Source organism: Gossypium raimondii, chromosome 13 (assembly GCF_025698545.1).
Source record: "Gossypium raimondii isolate GPD5lz chromosome 13, ASM2569854v1, whole genome shotgun sequence".
Classification (NCBI taxonomy): Eukaryota; Viridiplantae; Streptophyta; class Magnoliopsida; order Malvales; family Malvaceae; genus Gossypium; species Gossypium raimondii.
The window spans coordinates 15,969,466-15,987,915 of NC_068577.1; the positions used below are offsets into that span (position 1 = coordinate 15,969,466).

General features: G+C 30.7%; 1 protein-coding gene across 1 annotated transcript; it reads right to left on the reverse strand.

The window, feature by feature from the left end:
- Positions 1-16,386: 16,386 nt before the first annotated feature.
- Positions 16,387-17,905, reverse strand: LOC105784296 (protein BIG GRAIN 1-like E). The gene has a single exon (XM_012610141.2). The coding sequence runs from the start codon at positions 17,530-17,532 to the stop codon at positions 16,579-16,581; it is 954 nt and encodes a 317-aa protein (XP_012465595.1). The 5' UTR covers positions 17,533-17,905; the 3' UTR covers positions 16,387-16,578.
- Positions 17,906-18,450: the final 545 nt, after the last annotated feature.

Sequence of the window (18,450 nt, forward strand, 5' to 3'; positions counted from 1 at the left end):
CAGTCAAACATTTCTATTCTTAGTTGACAATTTATACAATTAACAACTTGAGGTCCCAACAACTTCTATTTACTCATTTATACATGCTAGTCTTATGATACATTCAGTGTGTGAGTGAAAAATAAAAATATGCAAAATGCTTAATGATTATTATTTGAAAAAATTAAAATTATTGATAAAGTAATAGAAAATGTAAACCATTTTATGAAAAGAAATTTGCATGAGTAAACGTAAGATGGTGGTATTTTATTTTGTTTTTAAAATTATATTATTTATATAACATTATTAATAAGTTATATTTTTAATAAATTTTTTATCTTTTACTTAATTGAGTTGGTGTACATTTAATTCGTGACACCAAATTTAATCAAGAATTTCAAATTAGTAAATGTGTGTTTGGTGCGTGAATTAAAGGATATAAAAGTCAATGAATCATTTGGCTTAATACCAAAGTTGAAACTTTGGAAAAATTGAAATCATATGGATGAGTTTGACCATGTTTCAATCATGTGTTAGTTCTTTTTAGATTTATTTTGATTTAGGTTTCATCATTACTACACTCAAATTTGGGCTAGACACGTGGCACTTTTAGAAGACACCAGGTGGATACCTGAAGACGATTTCTCACTTCCCGTTCCTTGGTTCATCCTCAGCTGCCTAACCTCCTAGTTTAGCCATCCATCATGACACCACCCATTAATAGAGGAAACGTCCCCTTTCATTAGGCTACCTGTTACTATGCTCAAGTCATCAGCTTTTTAATGTGAACACTCTCTTTAGAGACTATTAAGGTCTACTTAAGTATAACAACTTTGTATTTCCTTAAAAGAAATAACAAATGGGTCTCACTATGCACGTCCCCATGTATTCCATGATAGTAACCCTTTTATAACAACTTGTCACATCACTGTTACTAGACAAGAGGACTTCTCCTATAAATACCCTCCAAATAGAAAGAAAAATGAACTCCCCCATTAACAAGCTTGAGCTCTTACTCTTAGCAGACAATCCTCCTAGCCCTCACAATAGCCTTCCTTCTCCTCTTGTCTATCTTAAACTTTTCGCCTGTTTAGGTGAATTGGCCTCCTTTGCACCACCACCTTCTCCTCTCTAGCTCTTCCCTTGTTGAGACTTGTATCATCAGAAATCATATGATCGAGTTTCACAATGTTTCAATCATGTGTTAATTCTCTCTAGATTTATTTTGATTTAAGTCTCATCATAAAATAATTTTATCAAGATTTATTTTATTCGAAGCTCGAATGTATTTTCACAATCAATATGATATTATTTTATAATAATTGATTATAATTATAGTTACCTAAACAGTAATATTTGGTGGCCATTGACTATTCTGAACGTTTTGGGATGTGAAAATTCCTTGACAACATCATCATCGTGTTTGATTGTCGTGGATTTTTTAATTTTGATAGTGAAATTCATAAGGAGACAAATTTGTTCTCGTCACTTCTTTCTTATAATTAAAATTACTTGTTGTCTTAAAACACTCAACCTAGCTTCTTGAATGTCAACTGGTTGGGTACCTTCAAATTGGGGGCCTGATAACGGTTTAATTTCAGGAAAAAAATTGATTTTTATTGCGATATTTTGGTTAGAAATTAAATTGGAATGGAATATCAAAAATAATTAATTTGAATTAAATTAAATTTACTATTTTTATATAAATAATAATTTCAATTTATCTTTATTAAAAGATAAAATTAAATTATATTTAAAAAATATTTAGTACACTAATAAAGTTTTTAAACTATGTAAATGGGATTAAAGAATTAACAAGAGTAATAATCTATTTTTGAATTAGAATTATTAAGCTTGAAAAAGGAGAAGGGCAACATGGGCATCACACCATTGAAATAAAATTGATTAAATTTAACTGAAAATAAAAAGACAAAAAGAGGATGAATTGTTCAGGACAGCTGTTTTTTAGATAACAAAGACAGTGAAAATGAAAATGGAGATATGATCTACTACACAGTCACAGTGTATTGGGGGGTTGTTAGTGAAAGCTTTTTAGCTGGAAAATGGGGGGCAAATGTCAGTGAGAAATGAAATTAATTCCAATATATATTTGAGATATGACAAGACCCTGCTTGACACATGTACATGGTGGTGAGTTCACACGTGTCCGTATAGAAGAAAAGGCAGCAAGTGGGCACACCTGACAGTGACGCACTGGAACCTGACAACCAACTTTACATTTATATGAATGGTTTTAAAAATGTTCCATGAAATTGAAATGGCAGCCATAGGCAAAAGGGAAAGGCCATTCACTCTTCTCTCTCACTGCAACAGCTTGTCCATTGTGCACTGTGCGGCCATATGGATAACTACCCCCTCCTTTCTCTCTTCTCTTTTTTCTTACTTTTGCTCTACAATGCCCATGCAATTTGAATGTAAAATTTTAATTTTTGTATTTTCAGATTTTAATTTTAATATTATTTTTTATTAATTTTACATTTTAAAATACTAAAAGAAAGCTCACTTTATAAGAATTTAGCAACATGACTTTAATAGTATTAATAATTAGAATTGAATTTTAAATTTTTAAAATAAAAGAACATATATTCAATTCCAAATAATATAAGAACTCTTACTCTTTTGATTAGAGGAATTATGTATAATTGTGTATGATTGGATTTGAATTTATATTTACTAAAGTACAAGATAATTATGAGTGAGAATATTACCACTGCTCTACTGTTAGTGACTTATATACTATAAGTTAAGAGTTCGAATTTTCTAAAAGTTATCTATTTAAAACTAAAATTTTCAATAAAAACACTTTACAAAATTCACGACCAAAAACCAAAGCCAATCCTATATGTATTAAAGGTTTTGATAACTTTTCTTTTATAAGAAACCCTAATTTGAAGTTTACATATGTTTAATGATATTTCTTAAAAATATTGCATCAGTTAAATGAATTTATTAATAAATGATTTTTGGTCATATTCTAACAAAATAGCAACTAAATATATTTTTTACAATGTCTCAATTAGTCCATAATTGAAGGTTTTGGTCAATACTAAAGGTTGCTTGCACTAGTGAAGTTAAAAAGAAAATTTGGGGTTGGAATTAAATTGTATATTTTTATGGTAGTGAAAATATAATTTCATCATTTTAATAGTCTATATCTTTATAATTTTTAAAATATTAAATCAAAATTTTATCATCTTTGGGAGGTCAAAGTACAATTCTATCATTACTAATTTAAAAATTTATAAATTATAAATGACTTAAATAAAAAATTTTCTATTTTAAGGGAGACTGGGGCATCTACCAACCCCTAGCTCCGCCACTGATTGCTTATCAAATCAATATAATGAGCTTTTTATTAAGTTCTAGATTTTAACTCTTAAGTGTCATGAACATTATGTGTAAATTAATATTTCAATACTTATAACGATGAATTCCTATGATAATTATATAATATAATTAATATATATATGATTCCATTGTAATCTAATTCAAGTTTAATATAGATAATATTTTTATCAAGTTTTAAAATAAATTTAATAAAATAAAATATTTGAAATTTGTTTTTTTTTACCATTTAAATGCTTCTACTAATATTTCTTCCTTCATAAGGTTAGAAAATGGCATAGGCTTTTCTTGTAGATAATTTTATGAACCTTTACCATTAAGGGCCTAAAAAGAAAAAAAGAAAAAAGAGAACTAAAAAGATAAATAGATGCACTGATTTTGACAGGCAAGGAAAAGGTAACTGAGAGGGAATACTGCCAAAATAACAGGGTAATGAATTTAACAAAGTTAGATTCAATATAAAAAATTGAATTATTCAATTTCGTTGAATTAGATTTATTTATTGAATAAAATAAAACTTGTTTTATATTTGATTTTCAATTTATTTATATTTTATTTGAATTTGAGTTTTATTATCAGGAAATCAATTATTTTAAAAAAATCGAGATGTAGTCTTTTGTCAGTCACTTCGAACCATTAACAATTAAAAGTATTATTTGTGTCAGAATTTTGTGTGGTACCATGTTTGCTTATAAGGTGCATATAAAGATTAAGTTAGTGGTTCGAGTTATGACACACTCAGGTAACTCTATAATTATTTACACGTCAAATACTAATATTTATCACGAGTCTTGTAAGTATTGATCTCTATAAATTATGGCACCCTTTGTGAACCGTATATAGATCTCCACGAAAGGTAGAGCCAAAATCTCAATATGATTATAATACTTTTGATTGTTGAGGTATATTAGTTACTTGAAAACGACACTTCAAAACTATTCCTAAATAAATTCAATCCAAACAAATTTAAATTTAATTAAAATAATATATATTACAAGTAAAAATGCTCAATTAGATTTGTTGGCTAACTAAGTCAAGCTAATTGATCACTTAATTGCTGGAGCCGCTTAAACTTAACAATAATATTGAACTAAAATTATTATTTTCTAATCAAAGCTAAATGCAAGATAAATATTAACAAGTTAAATTTTACTAACGACAATTTTAAAATGTTATTAATTATTATATAGTAACTTTTAGAAAAAAATTCAAGAAAAAAAAAAGCCATATACGAAGCACTCACAGTGAGGGAGGTGCATGTCCCCATCAGGCCATCAACAATCTAATCTCCATGCCAAAGCCATTAATGCGAGTCAAAAGCTGCAATTTGCTTTATGAAAAAACAATCCACTCACTTTGCATTTTCCAATTGTGATCGTACCATCCATCCACAATGGCATGATATGTTAAATAATTATTAAATTATTTAAAAAAATTTATTCAAGTTATTAAATTATTCGAAAATTTTTATTTAAATTATTGATTTATTTTTTTTTAAATTTAGCTAACGAGTTTTAAGTGACAATTCAATTATTGACATAATGAATCAGTACCTATCAACAAGTAGAACATATGTTAACATTAGACATTGAAGCATAAAGCTGTTTGGATTTTAATTAACAGATTCGTGATTTTTAAAGCTATTTTACGAAAAGAACCTATAAAAGGGAATTAGAAGAAAAGCTTTCAATTGGAGCAAGCACGAATGAAGAAGGTCGTACAACAACGATTTTAACATCTCAATAACTTAGATGAAAACTTTTGAATCATTAATTATTTTATAACTTTTTAAAATTAAGTGACCAAAACATGAACAAACTAATAGTTTTATGACCTTAAGTGTATTTTACCAAAAAAAAAAGTTTATATTTCATGATCTATTAAGTTATTGGTATAGTAGTCATGTCACTGGTTGAATAGCAAAATTACATAGGTTGAAAGTTAATTGACATAATATTCGGGGTTTGTTCTCTTTGTTTGTAAACCTTTCTACTCTTCTCGGATTTTTTACTAAAAAATTATAAAAGAGATTAAAAATAATTAAAATATTTTTTTATTTACTAAAATATACCAAAAAAATAAAAAAATAGAAAAAAAAGTTGCAACCGATTTAACAGGCCACTGATAGGCGGCACCAAAGGTGCCATTCCCATGGGCGGCACCGGTGGTGCCATTCCCATGGGCGGCACTGCTCTTATAATGGGGACCATTCGGCTGGTGGGTGGGGGGAACAGAAGGAGAGGGAAAGAAGAAGAAAGAAATAAAGAAAAAGAAGGAAAGAAAACGAAAGGAGAAGAAGAAAAAATAATGAAAAATAAGGAAAGAAAAGGAAAGGAGAAGAGAAAAAAAAAAGAAGAAGAAGAGGGGAGGAAGGAAAAGAAAGAAAGAAAAGGTAATTTTTATTATTAATTTTATTTTATTTTGTAATATTTGTGTGTAAAAAATTATGTTATATACATTATCGTGTTTTATTATGTTATTTAGCATATAAATTTTATGAAATTTAATTAGCATGACAAAATTTATGAAAAATTCATGTTATGTACATTGTATGTTGATTAGAAATTTTTTATGAAATTTATTTAGAACGTTGTAATTAGTTTTTTAGAAAAATAGCATTAAAAATAAAATGATAAAAAATATGTAAGAAAACATAAAATACGAAAAGAAAAACGGAAATTGTATATTCACGAAAAGTAATAAAATTCAAAAATGGTATATTTAATAAATTTCAAACATAATGCACTGAAATAAAGTAAAATTATAAAATTAAAAATTATGAATTTTTTAAAGTAATAAAATGCAGAGAAAAAATACGAAGAAATGACCGAGGTAAGAGTGTTTTACAAAATTTTTAAAATTCAGAAATAATTAATACAAATATTTGAAACAAAATGTACTGAAATAATATAAAATAATAAAATACGAAAATAAAATTATTTTATTGAAAGTAATAAAATTCGGAAAATAATATGAGCAAATAGCGTGAATAAGGGTTTTTACACTAAATTAATTTAAAAACACACTAAATTAATAAATTTATAAAATTAGAAATTATGAAATTTTTAAAGTAATAAAATGCGGAGAAAAAATACGAAGAAATGGCCGATGTAAGAGTGTTTTACAAATTTTTAAAAATTCAGAAATAATTAATACAAATATTTGAAACAAAATGTACTGAAATAATATAAAATAATAAAATACGAAAATAAAAATTTTTTATTGAAAGTAATAAAATTGGAAAATAATACGAGCAAATGGCGGAATAAGGGTTTTTTACACTAAATTAATTTTAAAATACACTTAATTAATAAATTTATAAAATTAGAAATTATGAATTTTTAAAGTAATAAAATGCGGAGAAAAAATACGAAGAAATGGCCGAGGTAAGAGTGTTTTACAAAATTTTTAAAAATTCAGAAATAATTAATACAAATATTTGAAACAAAATATACTGAAATAATATAAAATAAAAAATACGAAAATAAAATTATTTTATTGAAAGTAATAAAATTTGAGAAAATAATACGAGCAAATGGTGGAATAAGGATTTTTTTACACTAAATTAATTTAAAAACACACTAAATTAATAAATTTATAAAATTAGAAATTATGAAATTTTTAAAGTAATAAAATGCGGAGAAAAATACAAAGAAATGGCCGAGGTAAAAGTGTTTTACAAAATTTTTAAAAATTCAGAAATAATTAATACAAATATTTGAAACAAAATGTATTGAAATAATATAAAATAATAAAATCGAAAATAAATTTTTTATTGAAAGTAATAAAATTCGGAAAATAATACGAGCAAATGGCGGAATAAGGGTTTTTTACACTAAATTAATTTAAAAACACACTAAATTAATAAATTTATAAAATTAGAAATTATAATATTTTTTAAAGTAATAAAATGCAGAGAAAAAAATACGAAGAAATGGTCGAGGTAAGAGTGTTTTACTAACTTTTTTTTAACATGCAGGGATCGCATATTCGACCCGATAGACACATATCTGATGCGGAAAATCAGGCGGTATGATTTATTATTTGTTAATCACGGGTTTTATTTATTTAAAAAGGATATACGTAATACATAGAAATAAATCATATTATCGTAATATTTTTCTGTAATTTAACACTATCAGGACTCCTACCGAGTAATAAGGGGCCGTGTGAATGGTTTAAAGAAAGCTTCGGATGCGCGATTGAGGTCGTACTTGGAGCAAGCCGGGTTTGGGTCAGCAGCATTGATTCGGACCTCCGACTTGCGCTGTGATTTATTATCTACGCTAGTGGAGCGGTGGCGCCCAGAGGCCCACACTTTTCATTTTCCGTATGGGGAGTGCACGGTGACTTTGGAGGATGTTGCAATGCAGCTTGGGCTCCCAATTGACGGGAGTCCCGTAACGGGAGTATCTTCATTCACCGATCCGGCTGCACTTTGTTATCAACTCCTAGGAGAGTCGTCAAAGGACGAACAGTCGAATTTTTCGGGCTTAAAATTTACATGGCTGAAAGCCAAATTTTGACAATTATCAGTGACCGCCACTGAAGATGAGTTGATGTGCGCTGCTCGAGCGTACATCATGCATATCATATGGGGAGTACTCATGCCTGATGTAAACAACAATAAGGTGCATTTGATGTACTTGCCCCTATTAGCTGATTTGTCCAGTGTTAGCTCGTATAGCTGGGGCTCTGCCGTTCTAGCAGTGTTGTACCGGAAGCTTTGTCGGGTGACAAACTCGGATGTTGTAGACATGGGCGGATGCCTCACACTGCTGCAGTCTTGGGCGCTTTATCGGATGCCATTTTAGGCATCTGTTAGTCACCAACCGTATGTTTATCCACTGGTGAACAGGTGATAAAATATAATTTGTGCCCATTTTTTGTAGTGGGTATCGTCTGTTCCAGAGATCAACTCCGTAGGACCTAGTTGGTATACCAGTTCGACGATTGATGGTCTCAGTAACTCGAAACGTTTCCAGTCGTCGTGAATATATTTCTACATTCATTGACCTTGCCAACTGACGATTTGCAACCATTTTATCCCTGACATGTTCGACAAACACGTGTCCCGCTTCAATCTGGTTGACTTGTTGCTGACCCATTCTTGGCATCAAGGTAGCCAGCCTGTAGAAAGTAGCAGAAAAGACAGATGCAATCGGAAGATGACGTGTTTTCAACAAGATAGCGTTGATCCCCTCGACTAAGTTTGTGGTCATTTGGTCATAACGAAAGCCCTCGTCAAAACTTTGAGCCCATTGCCACGGCTCCATTGTGCCCAACCATTGTCGGAAAGATGTGTTTGTCTGCCCCTCCATGTCACTCTCAAGTCGGATCATTCTTTGCCGAAAAATATGTGGCTCTAACTCGTACGCTGCATACGTATTAAGAAAAAATAAGTTCTAGAAACTTGATAAGATAAAACATTAGAACTTATATTGAAAATATAAGGTTATCATTTACCCATTGCCACGACTTGTCTCTTCCAGTCTGCATTCTTATAATCTTTGTGGAAGTTAGCCGCAATGTGACGGATGCAGTAAACGGATCTCCACGGCACACCAGAACGCCTAATTGCTGCAATTAAACCTTTCCCTCTATTGGAGATGATGCAAATGTTATCATTGCTAATAACATACCTCCGCAGGTTTGTGAGGAAGAATTTCCAAGACTCCATGTTCTCTTTAACTACGATAGAAAATGCTATCGGGAGCACGTTTCTGTTGCCGTCTTGAGCAACCACAAGAAGTAGGATCTATGTATATTTTTCATATAGGCAGGTCCCATCCACCTGCACGAATGGCTTGCAGTGGGGAAATGCCCGCACACATGGATCAAACGTCCAGAACATCCGATGGAAAATCCTCTTTGCCGGCTGTAACTAGTCGTCCGGGCCGTAATATGACCTTGTCTGCAACTCAATCACAGTCCCCAGTACGTACTCCTACATACCAGCTATCCAACCTTGAAGCTCGTAATACGACGAATCGTAATCCCCATATAGTTGCTCCATTGCCATCTGTTTAGCTATTCATGCCTTCCGATATGAGACTCGATACTGGAATCGTGTTTGCATTTCGGCAATCAGTACCAAAACTTTAATGGTCGGCATGTCTTTTACCATTGGCATGATACACGTACAGATAGTTTTCGAATCAAGTTTTCCATGATCTTCTATCATACGTGTTGATGTGCATGTATGAGGACCAACAAATTTTCGTATCTCCTACATCTGAGAACTTTTAATGAATGCAGCTCATACCCGCCAATTGTAGCCTTCCGCTGCCTTCCAACACTCCCCAACATATATTGTCGGAGCAGACACTGCTACTTTATAATCCACCGATATGTTTATGCTATATCGTTTAATGGCATATACGCACTCTTCTTTACAGCTGAATCTCTGGCCTATGAATAACTCCTCATTATCAGATGTTACGGCCAGCCCATGAGGATGAACTATTTCAGGGTACTCCGGGAACTCAGCTACATATGCTACGTCGGGGTCTATGAGCGACATGTGTGGCCCAGGATTATTATGTATCAAAATACGCCACATCTGCTGCCCGACCGAAGAAGCGTTAATGTCTTTATCGTTGTTGACATCTTCATCGTCAATATCATTAGGTACATCGTCCACATCGGGATCACCGTCACTATCGACCTCTTCATCCCAATGATCGCCACCACCTTCTTCTTCGCCACCATCTTCTTCTTCACCACCAACCATATCAACATCGATTGTAATATTCAGGTCGATATCGATCCCACCCATAGTCGATTCACTATCAACGTATGATATTGGAGCCACCATCCACGGTTCTTGAGCTCTGTGTTCTTCATCAGATGCATTGACATCTTCATTTTGCTCCATACCGGCTAACTCAGCAAATAAGTGAATCGGTGCATTCTTGTCACTCTCATTCCCACAGTAGAAATCAACCATTGTCTCCATGTCTTCGTCGTCTACAAGTTCCATTTCGACGAATTTGACCGAATTTGTCGAAAGTGGAAACTTGTAGAAAATTTTTGATATCCTTTTCCCTCAACGTCTAAGAATTTTTGCATTAATCATTGCCTTCATTTCATCGAACGAGACATTTCTATTAAATCTCATTGCTATTTGTTGCCGACATTCAAATACACATCCAACACTTGTTGTCAAGATGACTCTATCGAAATAAACGCATACAAAAAACTTAGCATCCATCTTCAATATTAATCTGTCAAAAAATAAACAAAATCTCAAACAAAATCTCGAACGGTAAATAAATTACTTAAATAAAAAAAATTAATGTTTCAATATGCAATTTTGTACATGAAAACCATAATAATATTAATAATATTAATATTAATATTAATAATTTTATACTCAAAATTATACTAACTAAAAATAATAACTAACCATAATAATAATACTAGTTTTTACTAACAATAATACTAAGTAACATCTAAACCCTAAAATTAATAATAATACCAACTAAAATTATCAATTTGAGTTTTATTAATTTTAATAACTAAACTAAAACAAAAATAATAAAATTATACAAAAAATAACAACAAGATAATCAATTATTTAAAAAAAAATACTTTTTTTTTTCTCTTATCTTTCTCTCTTTTTCTTTCTTTTTTCGCAGCAACTCTTTTTTCTCTTCTTTTTCTTCTTATTTTTCTGCTTCAGCTGGACAGAGCTGGTGTTAATAACACGACTAGTGCCGCCAATGGGAATGGCACCTTCGGTGCCGCCCATGGGAATGGCACCTTTGGTGCCGCCTATCAGTTAGGCACCTTTGGTGCCGCCAATCAGATACCCTCCTCTAGGGTATTGTCAAATCAGCAGCAGTTTTTTTCTTCTTCTGTTTTTTATTTTTATTTTTGGTATATTTTGGTAAATAAAAAAAATATTTTGGTTATTTTTAATTTTTTTATAATATTTTAGTAAAAAACTCACTCTTCTCTCGTTATAATATAATTATTTATTTATTTAAAAGGTTATTAGTGTAGTAATAAAATATGAATTATTATTTGATACATAATGATCAAAATTTTTAACTCCATAAAATAAGGTTGAAATTTTATTACATATTTTATTTATTTATTTTTAAATACAACTTAATAACATATCAATTCTTAAACTCCATTTATAAAATTAAAATTTTCACGAATTATACATCAAATAATAATTTATAAAATATTCACCATGTTATAAAAATTTAAAATCAAACCCTTACCACATCTCTTATAAAAGTAAAAAAAAAATATATATATATATATATATTTTGTGGGTCCATCAAAATATTTGATTGAGGCCACATTTATAAGTGGTGGATTCCTACATAATTATGAGTGTCATTGTAAAATGTAATTAGGGTCTTCAAGATTGCCCTAACTTAGGGCTTCTTTAGCATTGATTTTGCTTGCTGAAAAGTACATTTTGGTGGCCTAATTTTACCATCCAAAACTCTTTTATGATATTTAAGCAAACCAAAAACTTTCTACCCCAAATTTGATCTTCTTTTTATAATTTTAATACTTGAATTCTACTTTAAAAAAAAAATCCATCCATCTCAAACTATTTTATAATGTTATTACATTAATTTTTAAATGATTAAAAATACATATTATAAAATCTTATAAAAAATATCTAACTAAAATATGTAAGCAATATTTGCATGCTGTTTTAAAGGGAAATTAGTAAAATAATATCATTTACTTCAAAATATGAAATTATTTGAATATTATATTTAAAAACAAATATTTGGGGCTAATATTTTCAACTTGCTTGGAAAAATCCAAAAATTTGACAGCCAACAACGAACCGTATATGGCAGTGCTTGTTGGAAAGGAAACGTTTACCAGAAATGGGGAGTGCTTGTTGGTGCAATATCTGGCAAGGTTCTTAGGCTTTTTATTAGCTTGGCCGCCTCTACTCTATCACTACAACGTCAGTGTGGGTTTAATGCTTAAATAAATAATTATGAAGGCAATGTCAGAATGTTATGCCTAAAAGCTGATTCCGACTTGTACTCTTTAATATCTGCTTTATTTTTAGTTTCATTTTTAATATATTTTGAAATAAACCGCTATGATTTATTTTTAATTAATTATCGTTAAACTTGCATTAAACAGGAGGCTGAAAATATTCTTTTAAAGTTTTGCAATACATGTGTCACAGTCGCCAAAAGAGAGAGATTAGTATTATTGTGTTTGAGACTGTGACATGAGAGAACAAGAGATGAAGTGAGAGTATATCGAAAGATATTGGGTTTAAAGACCCACCATTTTGCCCACATTTAGGTCCCAACTAACACACAAATTTTAAGATTTGCAGGCCCAACATTCCCTTGTTGGAGTCGTTATATATACATCAAAAGCTGGGGTTTTTTACCCAAATAGTATAGAAAAAAAAATACTGAAATAGGATGTCAGAAAAAAAATTTACCAAAATAGGTTATTTTTTCATTGGAGCCTATTAGATAGGGGTCAATGAATAAAATAATAATAATAAATTTTTTTGAATAAAATATAATTTTATACTTTCCCTGGTCAGTATATAACCCGTATAATACATAGTATTGGCGCCTATTTGGGAGGCGCCAATGGTGGTGCCTATCTGGAAGGCGCCAATGCTCTGATTTTTTCGGGTTTAGGGTTATGTTATAAATTTAGGATTATGTTATAAATTTTGTGTTTGTAATTATTTAAAATTCAATTTATTAGTAATAAATTACAAAATTACTAATAAGTTATACTAATAAATTTATAACATAATCCTAAATTACTAACAAATTAATTATAAAATAATTACAATATTCATACAAAAATTACAATATTACAATATATCCCGACATTACAATATTCATACAAAATTACAATATTACAATATTCATACAAATTATTTAAAATTTAGGATTATGTTATAAATTTAGGATTATGTTATAAATTTTGTGTTTGTAATTATTTAAAATTTAATTTATTAGTAATAAATTACAAAATTGCTAATAATTTACTAATAAATTTATAACATAATCCTAAATTACTAACAAATTAATTATAAAATAATTTCAATATTCATACAAAAATTACAATATTACAATATATCCCGACATTACAATATTCATACAAAATTACAAAATTACAATATTCATACAAATTATTTAAAATTTAGGATTATGTTATAAATTTAGGATTATGTTATAAATTTTGTGTTTGTAATTATTTAAAATTTAATTTATTAGTAATAAATTACAAAATTACTAATAATTTACTAATAAATTTATAACATAATCCTAAATTACTAACAAATTAATTATAAAATAATTTCAATATTCATACAAAAATTACAATATTACAATATATCCCGACATTACAATATTCATACAAAATTACAATATTACAATATTCATACAAATTATTTAAAATTTAGTATTATGTTATAAATTTAGGATTATGTTATAAATTTTTGTGTTTGTAATTATTTAAAATTTAATTTATTAGTAATAAATTACAAAATTACTAATAAGTTACTAATAAATTTATAACATAATCCTAAATTACTAACAAATTAATTATAAAATAATTTCAATATTCATACAAAAATTACAATATTACAATATATCCGACATTACAATATTCACACAAAATTACAATATTACAATATTCATATAAAATTGCAATATTTTTTGTTATTAATTATTAATTATAGATTATCTATATTTAGTATGAATATTGTAATTTTTTGTATGAATATTGTAATATTATAATTTTGTATGAATATTGCAATTTTTTGTATGAATATTGTAATGTCGGGATATATTGTAATATTGTAATTTTTTGTATGAATATTGTAATTATTTTATAATTAATTTGTTAGTAATTTAGGATTATGTTATAAATTTATTAGTAACTTATTAGTAATTTTGTAATTTATTACTAATAAATTAAATGTTAAATAATTACAAACACAAAAATTTATAACATAAATTTCATTGGAGCCTCTCTATAAGGCACCTTCATTGGCGCCTCTCTATGAGGCACCTTCATTGGCGCCTACCTGATAGGCGCCACCCGACCCGACCCGACCCGTTGACCGTATTTTGACCCGTATTTTTTTAAAAAAATTATTAAAAAAATATAAAAAAATATTTTATTCAAAAAAAATTTATTATTTTTTTATTCATTGGCGCCTATCTAATAGGCTCCAATGAAAAAAGTAACCTATTTTGGTAAATTTTTTTTCTGACATCCTATTTCAGTTTTTTTTTTCTATACTATTTGGGTAAAAAACCCTCAAAAGCTGACTATCATGCCAATTAGACACTGTTGTAACTTATGGTAGACTAACAAATAATAATAATCATTTATTTAATGGGTGTACTGGAAACTGTACCTGTAATCTGTATGAAGAAGCAAAAAAAGCTTCAACTTGTATTTGCTGCTTTCTCTAACAATTCCCTTTTTATGATTTCAGTTTCTGCTACTTTGTAAGCAGAATCAGTGCTTCATTGATATCTATGAGTAAAGATGATTCCTTGCTTGAGAAGCCAACATTGATTGTTATGTCTACTGAAAAAAGGTATGAACCAAAAAATTCATGTATCATTAGCCAAAGAATATATCATGAAATACACAACACATGATGCTTGATTATGTTGTTTAGGATAAACATGTAACATAATGATTTCTCTACAGGATAATTTGGATATTGTTCTAATAATCATACTTGGTCATAAACCATTTTGGATAAGTCCCTTTTCATGCCTCGGAAATAAGGTCCGATACCGTCTTGGCGACGGGTCACTCGGGTGGTTCTTTTTAGGTGATTGAAAGGGAAGGATAAATGGAGTTAATCTCGCAGCGATAGCAGTTTTCGATTGCGTTTTTCTCTTGGTTGGTTTGTTATATCAGCTTTTTTTTTATTTTATAAAGAATGATTTTTCATTGCCTAAAAGCAAAGCTTACCTTTTGTCTTTGTCTCCTCTTTCTCTTCAATCAAAATATGGTAATCACATTTACTTTGAAAAAAGAATAAAAAATCACAGGGCAGGGCCATCCTGCAGGCTATGCTGGATCCTTATGGTGCCTAATGTACCATATCGGTATGCATCATTCCCTTTCTTATAGGCTTTTTTATTTTGTGCTATTTGTACATCAAATTTTCAGCATCATACTTACTAAAGGCTATCAATAGGTTTCATCATCAATGTAGCTTTAGGCTTTTATTTTGTTTTCCAAATGAACACAAAACTCACTTTTAGATTACCCTTTTAACTACGCCAGTCCATCATTTGATTATGTTTAAGGTCAACTCACTTGTTGCGGTCCGGCATAACCAAAGGCATAAAACTATTTGCGTATGCAAAGATTTATGGAATGATCATATAATTAGCAATGATATGTTTTAGGATATAACTTATCTATATGGATCATGTAGTTAAGGTTTTTGTCCATTTGCTTTAACTACAAAAATATATTAGTATATAAACAATACTTGCCTTTCTATGTTGGTTGTTTGATTAGACAGCAGCTTTGTGTGGCTTTTAATCAAAATCTTAATTATTCGGGGTTTAGGTGAAAATGCAGTATTGTTATGATATGAAATTCATACATCAATTTTACCCCCCCCCCCCTTTTCTATGAATTCTTGGTAGCTTTCAAGTAAGTTCCATTGAATTTGCTGAAAAATGAAGGGACCCTTTAAAATCAGCAGATAGATTTTTTGTTTGTTTTCCATGAAAAAAGAAATAGTATAGGAAGGAAAAAAGAGAGAGAGAGAGAGAGAAAAGGAAAAAGCTTAGATGAAGCACACGTACAGGTAGGAAATATTAATTAATGTGTTAACCTATGATTGATTAGGGTCCAAAAGTTAAAGATTAGAATATATTAATCCATATAATGCAATGTGATGATGGCCTTTTCTTCTGATGTTTGGCCATTAATCATGGCACAACCTAAGCGAACCACTAGAATGGTTATGGATACTTTTAATGGTTTTCTTTTTGCCTTGATCCATGCTAGCTCCAAAGAAAGAAAAGAAGATTGAGAAAGTGAAGACAAACAAACATTCCAAACTGTACATACAGAGAATAAAAAAAGGGGAAAAAGCATTCAACGAACTTTCAAAGAAGCTAGCAATAGGGAAGAAGAAAAAAAAGACCAGCAAAATCTAATGCCTACAATGGCAATGGAAACAAATGGAACCCATCATCAACAAGTTGAAAATGTATAGTTTCATAGTGCACCATTGGAAATTGGTGCTCCTCTCTTGATGTTGTCCATATGTGTTGTTTCATACACAGGTAAACCACTTGAATAGATACCTAAATCGTAGTTTTGGAGCTCGAACAGATCGGAGCTCGAATCGCTATCGGCACCATCATCGACCTCATTGAAATTCCTGAAATCTTTCCCTTCTGCTAGATATCGATCAGCTCGATTCCTAGCTTTATCCTGATGGCGAGCACCGAGGTTATGATGTTTTTCTGAGTAGTCATCAAGGAACTTGAGTTTCTCATCCAACCAAGAATAGTCTGTTGTTGTATCATGTTGTAAAGCTGTTGATTTTGTTTGTCCAATATTGTTCTTTGTTTGAGATGATGCTGCCAGATGCTGTTTATGATCTAAATAGCTTCTAAAATCCTTGTAGCTTTTGGCAGGCGTGTGTGCATAAGGCGGGGGCGTCCTGGAACCCGAATTCGAAGACGAATAAAACGACTTGGTATCGGCCGTGCTGGAGCTACGGAAATGGCTAATGCTGATCCTCCTTTTCCTTCTTCCACCAGGGCTCTCTTCTTCATCTTTCATGGACTGTGTGGTGGACTTTGATTTCTTCTTTTTGGAGCTTGTTTGGTTGAAAAGGGAGTTCAAGAAGCTAGCAAGTCTACCACCTGGTGAACTTGGTTGCTTGTATTTCTTCTCTTTGATCTGTTTTTCCACCACGTGAGCTTGTTGAGCAATGGGATTCCTCATTGGCACATCCAAGCTGGCCCTACCTCCCCTCCATGGTTGCCTCTCTTCCCGCATGATCCTCTGACTGAAAGTCGCGCAACTGTAGCTACCAACCGGTTCGTTGTACCCCGAGAAATACCGCGCGGCCTCGAACACGTCGAGCTCGCCGGAGTCCTTCCTACGATGGAATGACTTGTTGAACATTCTATCAGGGTCTGAAAAACCTGTAACAGACATGGATGATGCCAAAGTTCAATGCCTCTGCTATGGGGGACTTAATGTCACCAGGTACACAAAGAAGGGTGAGATTGTATAGGGAGGGGGAACTGGTTTAAAATGATTGAGAGTGGTGGGAAAGGGTAGGCGTTTTATAATACTGATGATAATAATAATGATCAATTGCACTGTCTAATAATATAATATGATGAAGGGTGTTTTCAGAATTGACCCCACTTTTGATATCAATTGGTGCTTTAGTTTTAATACAAGTGAAAGTGGGGTATACACGAAGGGAAACAAAAGCTTTTCATTTCATCCTCCCCTTACTGTGAAAAAGAAAACCCAGAGGTGGTCTTGTTGTGTTCCCTTGGATTCTAGGGACTCAAAGTGGGAATTAGATTTTGGATGGTTGTTTGCTGATTATAGATTTTGAAAATTAGTATATCACTTCTTATAAGAATAAAGTATGCGTATGTGAAGATGCTAATTTCTTTTTCATTAGTGCTTGTAAGTCACTCTAATTATGAGGGGCACTAATTAATTGCTTGTTAAGTTACCTTTGACTGATGTAAAATAAATGAAAGCATGGCCCAATAATATCTGCTTGCCCCCTCTTTGTGGAAGCTCTGGGGTTTAAATTTGGTTGCTTTGGCAGGGTCTGGAAATCAATGGTTATTCTTGGCATCATTTTATTTTTTCTTTTTAACTCTTTTTTTTTTAACTTTTGGAATTAAATTTGGTTGTGATAATGCCTTTAAACAAACCTGATGAAAAATGAAAAGAGGATTGTGAAGAAACCAAGCTTAGGAGGGGTAAAAAAATTTCTTCAATCTTCGCAAGGAATTGTCGTCAAATTAGAGGAATGTTGATGTATTAGTGCTAACCAACAAAGCCTAATTTTTACAACCCAATTAACCAAACAACATGCCTAATTGA